Source organism: Octodon degus, unplaced genomic scaffold (assembly GCF_000260255.1).
Source record: "Octodon degus isolate 3935 unplaced genomic scaffold, OctDeg1.0 scaffold00164, whole genome shotgun sequence".
NCBI classification, from domain to species: domain Eukaryota; kingdom Metazoa; phylum Chordata; class Mammalia; order Rodentia; family Octodontidae; genus Octodon; species Octodon degus.
This window is the reverse complement of record NW_004524740.1, coordinates 5,094,253-5,107,949: the sequence shown is the minus strand read 5'-3', so window position 1 is coordinate 5,107,949 and position 13,697 is coordinate 5,094,253. Positions and strand designations below refer to the sequence as shown.

At 45.5% G+C, this 13,697-nt stretch overlaps 1 protein-coding gene and 1 non-coding gene across 4 annotated transcripts in view; one reads left to right on the top strand and one right to left on the bottom strand.

Annotated features, from left to right (window-relative positions):
• The window catches only part of Ypel2 (yippee like 2), a 63,368-nt gene extending 49,693 nt beyond the window's left edge, over positions 1-13,675 (top strand). For all 3 annotated transcript variants that reach the window (XM_023703167.1, XM_023703166.1, XM_004643039.2), the window contains exons 3-5: positions 4,529-4,572; positions 5,512-5,620; positions 11,520-13,675. In XM_023703167.1, the coding sequence (XP_023558935.1) occupies positions 4,529-4,572; positions 5,512-5,620; positions 11,520-11,609 (243 nt within the window). In that variant the 3' untranslated portion in view covers positions 11,610-13,675. The remainder of the gene's footprint in view (positions 1-4,528; positions 4,573-5,511; positions 5,621-11,519) is intronic.
• Positions 6,931-7,059, bottom strand: LOC111813127. Its single transcript, XR_002818459.1, has one exon. It is a non-coding gene; the product is annotated as a small nucleolar RNA SNORA11 (small nucleolar RNA).
• Positions 13,676-13,697: the final 22 nt, after the last annotated feature.

Below are 13,697 nucleotides of genomic sequence, written 5' to 3'. Positions count from 1 at the left end.
TCGGGCTTTGCATTGAGCTACAGCCACAGCTCTTCTTTATTTTATTCTGGTTTTGTTGTTTGTTTTTGTCTATGTTCACAGGATTTATTGTTCTAAGATTTTTTTTTTCTCTCTCTCTCTCTCCTGTTTTAGACAGGGTTTTGTTTTGCACTTCAGGCTGGCCTTGAACTAAAATTTGTAGTCCATATTGGCCTCAAATTTGGAGCAATCTCCCTGCCTCAGCCTCACCATGACTGGCCCTAGTCTGTCTTTAATATTTTGAGGCAGGGTCTCACTGAGTCTCTAAGTTGCTGAGGTGGGACTCAGATTTGTGATCCTCCTGCCTCAGTCGCACAGAATGCTGGGATTACCAGTGTGTGCCACTATGAGGGCTATACAGTGGTCCCTCACTTCTTGCAGAGGTTACATTTATCACAGGTGATAAATGAAAATCAGTAAAGTAGTGATGAGATATAGATAGATAAATAGATAGATAGATAGATAGATAGATAGATTCTAAGGCTTTATAAACCTTTTCCCACATTCTTAGAAACCCTTCCCACACTTTTAAAAACACTTCTAATGTTCTTAACCATTTTCTAAACTCATAAACCTACATAATTTTTACAACATACGTATACTGTGTTGTACTGCAAAATCCCATGATATAGCAAAAAATCCACAATAAATAATTTAGATTAATATTTTTTTGAAAGCCCATGGAACAGCAAGTCTGCAAAAGTTGAACTGTGAAATAGTGAGGGACTACTATAAACTGCTTTTAATCTTTTTTTTGGGGGGTATCTTTTGGAGACTGGTTCTTGCAGTATAGCTCAGACTGGCCTTGAAATTACTTGTAGCTCAGGATGGTCTCTATTTTTTAAAAATTTATTTATTTGATACAGTGTCTGGATATGCAGTTCAGATTCCCTGTAGTGATCCTCCTGTCTCAGCCTCCTCAGTACTGGGATTACAGGTGTGTACCACCGTGCCATTTCTGGGCTTGGCATGGCACATTCAGGGTTCCGGGGCTGACCTGGTACACAGTACCAGGGATTGAATTTGGAACCTTGCACTTGCCAGGTAGGTGCTTAGACAGCTGAGCTATCTTCCCAGCCCCAGGCTGGTGTCCTCCTGCCTCAGCCTCCTGAATGCTGAGATTACAGGCATGTGCCACCACGCCCAGCTTAGTTTTATTTTATCAAAGGTGGGATATATGATTGAATATGCTCTTTTTGTATAAGCAGTGATTCACATCATCATCTGGAGTCACAAAAAAAATCATGAAAACTAGAAACACTGCCAAATGTCAGTTGTCTACATGACACACGCTTCAGGGACTTTGCTGCAGGTGAACCTCTTTGTGATATGCTGCCATTCTAAAAAAAATCAGTGGCATCAATATATATAGCTGTAGGGGTGCAGGAAAAGCTGTATTGATAGGGCTAAAAGCAGAGGCAGAGGTGTGCTGCTCAGCCAACGTGAAACCCAGGACATGCATGATACCTACTAGCCCAGGAAAGGGGGAAAGGGCCCCATAACGAGCCATGAAGCTCAGAACAAGGTATTTTTCAAGTTGAGAATGTATGCATTTTCTAAGATTTTCTCTCTAGCTTGGAGGATTGTCTTACAAACCTTCTGGAGTACTGCTGCCCTGGAAAGTCTCATGGTGTTAGAGTGCTGAGCTATCTCCCCAGCCCTTAGGATTTGTTTTTACATGGCCATCTTCCTCCGCATTCTGAGCTCAAAGCTCTTGGCAAATGTTCCCTACGGGTGGCACGCCGGCTGATCACACATAATTAGGATCATGGAATCAGAATATAATCTGGAGCTAGAAGGGGACTGGGAAGACAGCAAGTCACTTGTTAAAGTCAAACTAAAAACAAACCAGGGCATATCCAGAGGATACGGACAACGAAAAGGGGTTGAACTATTGATCTGTAGAACAACATGATGAGTCATAAAAGAATTATGTTCAGTGAAAGAAGCTGGACCAAAAAGCCATTACATGCTGTATGTTTTCATTTATAGAAAAAGCCCAGAGTATAAAAGTGGGTGACAGAGCAGTGGTTGCCCATGGAGTCACAGTTGGGATGGGGATGTGGAGGGGGAGAGAAGGGAAGGCCAGGTTCAGAGGCCCGAGGAAGTGTTTGGGCGTGGTGGCTAATCCATCTTGGTGGTTGGCAGTATGCTCACAGGTACAAACAGACGTCAGAACTAATCCAGTAGGACATTTTAGATATGTATAGTTTATTACGTGTCAATTATGCCTCAATAAAATCTAAAGGAAATAGAGACAGGCAATTTACTCATGGAATAAATAACTCCTGCCTGTGTGTACTAGGTTCACATGCTGTATTCTGGGGGTTCGGAGAGAAAGGGAAGATGCAGTCCCCGCCTTGAGGGAGCTCGCAGCTGGGAGGGAGGGAGGGAGATTGCTAGATGCCTGCCATCCAGGATGCTGCATGGTAAGAGAAAGGATAGCACAGAGACAGGAGGAGGCCAGAGCGTGGGTGTCAGTGGTGCCTCTGCTGGGGAGGCCAGGGAGGGCCTTGCAAAAGAGAGGAACAGAAATAAGGCTCAGAATGGGGCACATGGAGGAGCAGCCCCCAGAGAGAACAGCATGGACTGAGTTACGGATGTGCACCAACCACTCGTGGTTTGCCTCTACTAGAGCAAAGGTCACGTGGGACAGCAGGAAGCCAAGGGCCGAGGCAGAGTTGGGCAGAGCCAGATCTGCCACCTTTTGTTGCATTCAGAGTCCTGGGGTGTGTTTGTGTCCAGGGTCAAATGAACAGTGTCTCCAAATGTAGTCATTGTCACTGGGAACTCTTGGTACAGTGGACCTGGGCCCTGTGTGAGGCTATGACACCCAGAGTGGATCTGTTGTACCTGGGAGGGCCTGTGTTTCCTCAGGGCTGTTTCAGGACCCAGATGAGGAGAGAGTTGGTTTAGGTCTGGGCAGCAGCTGGGAAACATCTGCTCCTTTTGGCTGCACCTGGGACTTGGGGTATCTGCTACATTTGAATATTGGAGGCAGCCAATAGTATTCAGCTGCTCTCGAGGCAGGTAAAGACTTTTGCCCTTTTCTGACGGGGGCCATCAATCCTCAAAGTCTTGAACTTCTGATGTCCTGGTTTGAGCTCTTGCCCTTTAATAATCATTTGCTAGCCATTCACCCCCGAATTTCATTTCTTTTCTTTTCTTTTCTTTTCTTTTCTTTTCTTTTCTTTTCTTTTCTTTCCCTTTCCCTTTCCCTTTCCCTTTCCCTTTCCCTTTCCCTTTCCCTTTCCTTTTCTTTCATACCAGGAATCAAACTCAGGGCCTTGTGCTTGCCAGCCAGGCACTGTGCCACTGAGCTATATCCCTAGCTCCAGATTTCTTAGGAATCCTTGAGTTGTTTTTGGAATAGTTTTCAGAGCAGACTAGGATGTTACATTCAGGATACAATTGCCATTCCACATTAAAAATGCAGGCAACAGTGCAGAACACAGCTAGCTCATGTCAGCCAGACATCCTGGTGTAACCGGAGCAGGGAAACATGGACGAGGCTTGCACTAGGGAAGTAGGTGCCGGATTGCACAGGAGGCTTGGGCTCCTGTGAGCCCTGCTCCCTGCCGCTCTCCAGCTGGAAGAAAAAAGCTCCTATGGAGCTGGAGGTAAAAGTGGGATTTCTGTCTGGTGCACATTTCTGTGATCTTGGGATCAAGTTGCTTACATTTCAGAGAGGGAGCTCCCCTCATTCCACTTAGGAGGATAACAACTATCATGGCAGTGAGGACTTCCCAGAAGCCAAGAGCAATGACATGTGGCTGTCAGAGTTTCTTTTGCTGCTGGGGATTGCCTGCTGTCTTCAGTAGGACGGGGCCAGTGGGTTAAGCAGAAGTTCTCATCCTGGCTTAAGAGATAGCTCAGTAGTCTAAGCATCTGCCTGGCAAGCTCAAGGACTGGAGTTCAGTCCCTAGTACTGCATGCTGTGCTGCCTGGGTGCACTGTGCCAGCCCCCAAAACCGGGTGTGATGGTGCACGCTTGTAATTCTAATAATGCTGGGGAGGCTGAGACAGGACACAAGTCTGAACTGCATAGTGAGACATATGCAGACAAACAAACAAATATTAAGAATAAAGAAAAAAAGTGCTTATCCTGCTTTCCCATGCCCCAGTTGGTGTGAGCATGCGGTGGTCAGCACAGATGGCTGCATTCAAGTGGGGCCAGAAAGGCCAATGTGGATTAATTATCTCAGGTGGATTCATTCTATCAGGCAGTGTTGGGAGGGAGGAAGAATTAATGACACAGCAGAATTTGCTGGGGTTTCTTTCCTCTCATTTTCTCACCTGAGCTAGTGAAAATAGTCCAAGTGTGGGCTGGCTTTGAGCTCTGTAGCTCTCTGTTCTCCTCCCCCCATGCCATCTGCCAGCTAGACTGGTAGCTGGCTTAGTGCTCCCTCCTGCAGCCCTGGAAGGTCATGCTCGCTGTGACTGGGGTTGGTTTCCCATATGAGTAGGCCAAATGGATATCTAACTATCGATTTGTTTTCTTGCATTTCAGTCGTTCCAAGGAAGTCAAGGACGAGCATATCTCTTTAATTCAGTGTGAGTGTCTCCAAATTGGAGTATCTGTTGTTTTGTACAAATTTAGAGGGATGGGGAAAGCAGCTATCAGTCATTCCACAATGAACTCCACCTCCTCTGCCATAAGAATAGTTTGTTACCTTTGAGGATTTTTTTGGGGGGAGGGGGAAATAATGGCTAAAAGTAATGTATTCACTACACTGTCCTCAGTCGTCAGTGGTCCCACAGTGAAGGGCCTTCTGAGAAATTCCCATAATAAAATCAGAGTTTTGTCACTGGGCAAGAGAGTATAGGGGCAAAAGAGCTTCCCCAAAACTACTGAAGAACCTAAGGATGGAGAGAGGTGTGGCAAGGGCAGGGCCTCTGTCCCCTCTTGCAGTCCCATGATGTGTGTCACCCGTATGGGCATCACTGGGCGCGTGATTGTTAACTACTTCCCAAGAAAGAAAGGCAGAGCTCACATGAGCCTGAGGAGCTGTAAAAAGGTGCACCCAGCCCGCTTCACCTGGAAACAGGAAGTGTGAAGGAGTATGGCGTGTGTAATATCCAGGTTGACCCATCCCTGGGATCACAAGAGTGCTGTCACGTCTGCCATGTTTGCATGCACTCTGTCTTTGGTGAGCTTTGAGGGTGGTGCTCTTCTTCACTGTGCGCTGCACAGGGTTGCTGTCATTTTTGTCCCCTTATGTCACAAGGTGAAGAGGATTAGAAAAAGCCCTGAGCAAAGCCTCAGTGAGGACTATTGTAACAGGCCGATTGAATTCAGCCTTGTAGACCAGAATTCATTCCAACTGAGATGTTTCCATGTGGTTACCTTTTTGGAGATATCACTGATTTCAGTTTTCAAGCAGATTCTGCTCAGTGTTGGTTTCCCTTGGGGCAGCCTTCCTGTTTTAGCTGACGGCTCAGTTTGAGCAGCTAATGTAACTGAGTACCCTCTTTCCGTCTCTTTTGGCGTAGAGTTAATGTGGGCTGTGGACCTGCAGAAGAGCGAGTATTGCTAACGGGACTACATGCGGTTGCAGACATTTACTGCGAAAACTGCAAAACCACACTGGGATGGAAATATGTAAGTACTGAAGAGTCTGGTGGGAGAACGCTGTAGAGGGAAGAGTGAAAGCCTTTATGCTCGAAGACTTGCTGCTGCTGGCTTCTCATGGCCTTATTGGGTTGTCTTTGACAAGAAAAGGAAATCGTCCCTGCCCACTGCCCGCCCCCCACTCCTTTAGGCTGCTCCCTACATGCAAGCACACACACACAGACACACACCACCTGGACTTGAGAGTAAGAGCGTAGAACAAGTCCTAAAGCCTTAGTGTGTGCTAGACACACACGATCGTATTCGACCCTCGCAGCATCCCTAGAGATTAGGTGGTATTTTCATCCCTGTGTCTGGGTGAGGACACTGAGATGAAAGAACATTAATAGTATGCCTAAGGTTACCTTGCTGTCAGAAAGCCAAAGCAGGACAGGACTCTGGATACCAGTCCGTCACGCTCCAATAAATGTTCCTAGAAATCTACCCGGATGCTAGGCCATGTGCTGGGCATCAGCAGATGTTATCTTAAAGTGCTCTGGGTTCTATTGTTGTAACTGGACTCTCCCAAATGGATCATCTCTTTTATTGTTATGTTAAGGTCCCCTTGGGATCTGGGAAGAGTGAACAATCCTTTGCCACAGTGAGAAAAGGGAAAGGCAGGGATCTGCTACTGGCTGGTGTGGTGTTGCACATCTATGGTCCCAGCTTAGGGAGTTTGAGGCAGGAAGATCACTGAGAACTGGAGGCAGGCTGGGTTGCATAGTGAATTCAAGACTAACATGAACTACATCGTAAAACCCTGCCTCAAAAACCCAAAAGAAAAGGCTGGGCTGGGCATGGTGGTGCATGACTGTATTCCTAGCACTCTGGGAGGCTGAGGCAAGAGGATCATTGCGAGTTCAAGACGCGCGTAGGCTACAAAGTAAGCCTAAGGCAAGCCTGAGCCACGTAACTAGATACATAAACAAATAAAAGGCTGGACACAGTGGTGCATGCCTGCTGGTGCGTATAATCTGAGGCTGAGGCTAGAGGATTGCTGTGAGATTGAGCTCAGCCTGGGCTACACAGTGAATTCAAGGTCACCCTGAGCAGCCTAGGGAGACCCTGTCTCACAAAGACAAAACAAAGCACCACACTGGGGACTGAGCAGTCTAACGTCTGTTGGGTCTCCACCACACATCCATAGACACAGCTTCCTCAGTCCTTCTGACTAGAGGTTGATTTTCTATTTATTTACTTTTTAAAAAAAATTTATTGAAAATAGAAATTCAATCTTTAAATGCTGTAGAGCCTTGACCCATCGGTACTGTCCAGAAGCCATGTAGAAGTGTATGGAGTACATGTGTGGGACTTTTGCTCACAGGGAAGTCACAAGCTTTGTGCCCCTTGTTACAGTGACCCTAAATTCCTGTTGGGTGTGTTGTAAACAGAGAAGCCATTCTTCAGGCCACCTGCTCTGAGCACAACCACTGTTTATTTACTTTTTAAAAAATATTATTTATTTATGTATTTATTTGGTACAGGGTCTTGTGCAGCTCAGACTTGTAGTGATCCTCCTCAGGATGGGATTATGATGTCTCAGCCTCCTCAGGGCTGGGATTATGGATGTGCCCACTATGCCTGGTTTGGGGGCCAACACAGTGCACCTGGGGTTCTGGGGCCAGCAGAGCATGCCATACCAGGGATTAATCCCGGGTAATTGTGCTTGCCAGGCAGGTGCTGAGGCCACTGAAATATCTCCCCAGCCCTTGTTTACTTTTTTGAGACAAGGTCTCAAACTCAAGAAATCTTCCTGTCTCAGCCTCTCAAGTACTGGGATAACATGGTTATCCCACCACGCTCAGCCTGACTAGAGGTTTAGTGCCATCTATGCAGCTAGTGTCAGGAAGAAATTTGGGCTTCATCACTTGGCTGCCAGTCTTTGGGTTCCTGCTTACAGTTAGTTTCTCATTACTTTAGTTTATTGAGTTTTAAGTAGGATAGTACCTATAAAATACTTAGTTCATCACTTGGCATAGGGCATAATAAGCATAGATAGTATTGTTGTCATTGTCAGAACTTTTGCAGCCTGCATATTTCCATCCATGCATGGTATAGTACTTTTTTTTTTTTTTTTTTTTAAATGCCGCCATTGTGAGGATATTGAAAGCCCTGTGTTTCTTTCTCCAGGAGGGCAATTTATTTTATATAAAGTGTCTCACATTTCCCATGGTATCTATGACCTGCCCTAGGCTTAGAAAGGCACCCCAGGGAGCAGTTAAAACTGTTGTGGGTGATAAAGGTGTGTCAGTATAGGTTCTGAGGCTGTCACTAAGGGGTCACACTTGGGTGAGAGTCCAAAAGTGCTGGTCTTGTAGGGAGTATACCAGAAATCTCAGTTTCTGTTCAGTCTTGTGTGGGTCCAAGATGGCTCAGGAAAGAGAAAGCTTTTGTGGGACCTATAAAATAATATGGGCAATAGCTACCAGGCACAAAAGTAGGATTGCATGTAAATAAAGTTTGAAAATGTACAAGTCATTAAAAGAAACGAAAACTGCCACAGACAGAAGTTGCTTGGCCGTGCTGCCTCAGTTCCATTTCTCACGTGTCTGTGGGAATGTGGAGCATTAGAAAGGAAAAATCTCGAGGACTGGTGTTTGCATGGAAGATGTTGTCACCACTGTCACCAATTGGCTTGGTTGTTCCCATGGGAGAAACCGAGTCTGGGCACCTGTCCTCTGTAGTTATGGGCTTCCCTGGCTGACGGCTGCTGGGAGTTCAGTTCTGGTTTTAATTTTCAAGAAGTCTTCCACTCCTTCCTGTGGTTCCCAGGCTGGTGGCTGCCTTCTTCATCGAAGATATATTGGGTTACAGTAATGAAAAATGAACCAAAGTTGCTTGGTTTTGCTGCTTGCTTGTTGTTCAAGTACAATGATTCACTCATTTGATAAAGTTTTATTGAAAATCTTGGGACTGGATACAAAAGTTAATGAGTGCTTGTGTAGTTTGCACATGGCTCCTGGATTCAATGCCTGGTACCATAAAAGGGTAGGGAAGGAATGGGGTCTGGTCTCTGCTCTGAAGGCATTGATAGTTATGATGCCAAGGAGAAAAAAAGGCACCAGACGAGAGACACATGCATCCAGCTCCCAAACTTGTTTGAAATGCCCCAGATAGTTTCTGCTCCGTGTGCCAGATCCACATCATTCTCTCATTATGTCTTCCGACCAGAATAATCCTGTGAAGTAGATAAAATGTTTTGAACCTCAGAATAATCTTTCAATATCCCAGTGTTGTCATTAAATGGAAAATCAGGTGGTTAAATGAAGCAGCAGAAATGAGATCTGCAGGGAGCTTCTGTAGAGCCCAGGTCTGGTGCACTTCCCACTGGGGACCAGTGCTAGTGTTTTACAAGTCCCAGTGTGTGGCTTGGAGCAGTTGGATTTTTCTTTCTCTTTCTCTCTTAATCTTGCTTTGTCATCCCCTTTGCCCTGAACACATTATTATGCAATACCAGGTCTCATTCCCAAACCACATTTCTGTGTTGTGCTTGCATGCACGTGCGCATGTGTGCGTGCACGCACACATACACATGCTTGGAGCCGGGGAATAATGAAGTGTCAGGGAAATTGCTGCTGAGCCCACAGGTTGTGTGTGTGTGTGTGTGTGTGTGTGTGTGTGTGGTCATCAGTATATTCTCTGTCCTTTCTATCTTGCTCTCTCCTTTCTCCCTACTTCCCTTTCTTTCCCTCACTCCTTCTTTCCCCTCCCCTTGCTTCTCTCTTCTCCACTTTGTGAAGTAGGCCCTTTCTCCACAAAAGATCCAAGGCTGAGCCCTTGTCCAGAACTCAGGCATTCTGGGTCTCTAAAGCAAAAGGGGCAGCTCCTACAGAGGACCCCAGAACCTACCAACTGTGGGGTTCAGTTCCTTATTTGTTTGGGGACTCAGTGGGCAGAGCTAATGCCCAGCGTTTCTGTACTTTGTGTTTGGCCACGTAATGACCCCAGGGATCATTGTTCTCAGATAACATAGCAGAATGTTCTTAGTATCTATTGCTGCAAACAAAATAGCTCTGCTTCTGTGCTGGACTGCTTTCCCTGTAGTTATTAAATTAAAGCCTACAGCGCTTTCTGTTGAGACAGTAACCCACCAGCTATTTGGATTGAGTTTTACCTCTGCAGGCCTGGGAATTGAAGGCTACCGGGTTTTCCAGTCTAGGTTTATACAGCTTTTGTCCCCAGATTTAAAAGGCAGTGAGGGGAGAGGATAAAGAGGGAAGAAGAATAATTAAAGAAAAAAAAATACTTGACCCATCTGACATAGAAACAGCAAGAATAAGGAAATAAAATAGGGACCTGGTTGGCCTCATAATTCTTGGTTCCTCTTGCTATTTTTTCTCTAAGCCTAACAAGTACAGCTTAAAATTATAACCAGATTGTCCTATGTTCCTGGAAACTAGCAAGAAGGACAAGGAACTTTTGAGGATAGATCCACAAGGCTGATAGCCAGTTAGCATCAGAAATCAAGACTCCCTAAGATTGTCTGTTCCTAAATGTATACTCATTCATTCAGCAGTGATTTGTTGAAGATGTGGTATGTGCCTAGCAGGGTTCTAGGGATAGGACAATGAATAAAGCTAAAATCTCTGCTTTCTATGGAGTTTGTAAAAATAAACAAACAAACCTACCTTGCTTCTTATCTTATTTGGTACTGGGGATTGAACTCAGGACCTGCCCTTGCCAGGAAGGCACTTCTACTGCTGAGCTATCTTCCCAGCAAAAAATACGACAAATATTTAATTTTTTTTTTTTTTAAATTAGAAGTTGGATGTGATGACTCATACCTGTAATCCAGCACTTGGGAGGCTCAGGCAGAAGGACTGCTGTGAGTTCAAGGCCAGCCTGGGCTACATAGTCCAAGGGCAACCTGAACTACATAGTATGACCCTGTTGCAAAAATAAATAAAAGTAAAAGTTATAATGAAAAATATACTGCTGCTAATTCCCATCAGAATACGCCTAATGCTTTTAACACACTTATCGCCTCCTTCTTCCCACTTTCTGAAGCAGTTCTAGGAGTCTTTTTTCATGAATGAATGTCTCTAGTTGGGCTGTTAAGGCTGCTTTGATGTCCTGAATCCTTTCAAAATATTAAGCTTTTAGGGCTGGGGAGATAGCTCAGAGGAATAAGTCCTTGCCTGGTAAGCGCAAGATCCTGAGTTCAATCCCTGGTACTGCAAAAAAAAAAAAAAAAAAAAAAAGCTTTCATGATCATTTTGACTTTGGGGAAGAGCTAGAAGTTGCACCATACAGGTCTGGTGGACACTGGTGCACTGTAAAATCTTATTATCCTGCCTTTCCATTGGATAGCACTGAGCAGTAGCATTCACTGAATTTTGTACCACATGAAGACACCTATGAAAGGATTTCTAGAACTGCTTCAGAAAGTAGTAAGAACAGTGGGATCAGTGTGGTTGAAGCAAAGGGGAGTGCTCTGGGTGGGGGGTTAATGGCAATGTGTTTTTTACTGTGGCATCTTAAAAAATTTAAACATCCACTGTGTATTTTGATCATTCCTTATACGTTATAGTCACAGAAGACAGTAAAATAGTAACACAAATTGTATGTTGGACAGTAGTCAGTACTATGGATAAAAATAAAGCTGAGGAGGAGAAGGAAAAGAAGTTCTGAGGTAAAAGTTGCACTTTTAAGCACAGAGGTTGGGAAAGACCTTTCTGGAATGACATTTGAGCAGAGATCCCAAGGCAGTTCTTCTGTAGTACCAGTAATGTGCGGGTGTCACCCTGTCCTGCAGGAATTCTCTTGGTGAGTCTGGGTGATGCTCGGGTCAGACCTCCCCATCCTGATGCCTGCCATGTGTGACACCTCTGTTTCTGTGGCACAAAAGTCACCTGTTTGCCTCTGGTCACAGTCTTTTTTCTTTTTCTAGGAACATGCTTTTGAAAGCAGCCAGAAATATAAAGAAGGCAAGTACATCATTGAACTAGCACACATGATCAAGGACAATGGCTGGGACTGAGTGGACAGTAGCCACCCAACCCAGTGTCCACATGAACGCCATCCAACAGAACATCCTACCCTGCGTGAGAGAGTAACTGAACACTTGGTTCCATCCACTTGGGGGCCTTGCCATCTGGGGCGTCCTCCCACTCTGACACCATCTTTCTGGTGACTGGCCTCTAAATTGCTGTCTCTCTGTCTCTTTGCTTTGTATCTGTTTGTGAGTTGATCCTGGCTTCTCTCTCTGTTCTAGTGTTTGCTGAAAACAAAACAACTTAAGGAACAGATCCTTGACCGCACGGCAGCAGCCTGCCTTGCAACGGGTCCCAGGGCCCTGCAAGAGCTGCCTGATGGCCTCTTGTCAGGAGAGCAGTGGCACGTGGGTGTGAGGAAGAGGGAAAAGGGGAACCCTGAGGTCCTGGGTGGGCAGGGGGTGGGAGGGTAGAGGAAGGGACAGAACTGTACCACTCCTGGAACCCTGGTAACTTAGGCTTGAAATATTCGACTTGTCTAAATGGACAAAGAGAAAAAAAATACCTCATGACTGAATTCTCTCTGATCAGAAGCCTCTCTTCCTGACACCGCACGTGCCAGGGTAGCAGATGAGCACAGAGGGGCTCTCATTCCAGCTGACAGGACAAAGGGCCTGCTTCTCTCCAGCTGAGCTGGGGAAAGTCCGGGTAGCAGGGAGTGAGGTGGGCGAAGCCCAGATGGGTTCTGATGACTCTGCCTCATGCAGCCTCCAGGGAAGCATTGTCTTTGCCTGCTTAGCCCCTGACGGCGAGGGAAGAGGGGACTGCCATTTGCAGTGAGTGTAAGATGGAACCCATCCCAAAGGCTTCAACCATCAACCATGTAAAATCAGAAATGGAGGAGAGTAGGGCGTAAGGGGGGGTTGCCGCGTGGAGCTCCTGAAGAAGGGCTCAGCTACTGAGCCGCAAAACAAAACACAGAGGCCAGTTAGTGATTCTGACTGCCTTTCTTTTCCTGACTCTCAATAAGAGTAATATGATGGGGGGAGGGCTCATCAGATCAGTGCATATTTCCTCTTTGCTTAGCAGTGGGATCAGCAGTCCTTTGTTCATAGTGTTTCAGCTGTTTTTATCCAGTTCGATCATTGTAGACCATGGAAAACACAGACATAGGCTTTAAGCCTGGTGATAACCTGGTTGGTGGGTTCCTCGTGTCCTAGCTGGGTTTTTATTTTATTTTTTTATTTGATCTGAATGTCTTATATGGCAGAGATCTGTTATGCGGTCCAGCAGTTGGGAGGGGTTACAAATTCCAATATTATCCTCTGCCCCCACCCTCCCATCCAAGCTTCATTGTGTTGGGGAAGTGGAGAACAAATCCCTGTAAGACTTGAGAGAAAGACGAGTTTGTTACATTTTGATCAACACTGTGAAGTCTATTCAGTGGCAGTTCAGCCAGTATACGGTGCATGACCGAAACTCATTTCACTGAGTTAATTTCATTTCATACGTTATTAAGATGTGTGCATATTAGGTAATAGTTAGCATCTCATTCTGCAAGGAGGCTGATCCTATAGGAAATTGCAGCTTTAAGGGTCTCCAAAAAAAAAAAAAAAATGTGAGTTCACGGAGATAAGAATCTGTAAAATTGATAGATTAAAGCAGCCAACCCAGGACATTTTCAGAATCTCATCTGTAGTAAAACTGAATTTCCATGGAGAGTAAGTCCGTGCTGGAAGTGCCTCTTTGGGCCTGTGTCCTGATTGCAGGATGGGAGGAGCACAAACTTAGTCCTACGCTGCCAGCAGCAGGTGGCAGGGAGACAGGAAGTAGGGTGGCCTGTGTCCAGCAGTGGACTGCCTCTCCTCCATGTTTTTTTTGGGTTTTTTTTTTTTTTTTTTTTTAAAAAAAGGCTTCTAGAAATTGACCTGTGTTCCCCAGGGTGCCTTGTCCAGCCCTTTCCATTACTTTTGTAGCCCTAGAGTTTACGCTGTCCTCCCTACTTTGTTACAAGACAGACTTGGAAGGTTCACAAGTATTTTATTTCTGCTCCCAAAGAAATTGTCCCCTGGCTCTCAGGCCCAAGTTCTCAATAAACATTTTTCAACTCTTACATTCCTAAGCTGGCTTGCCAG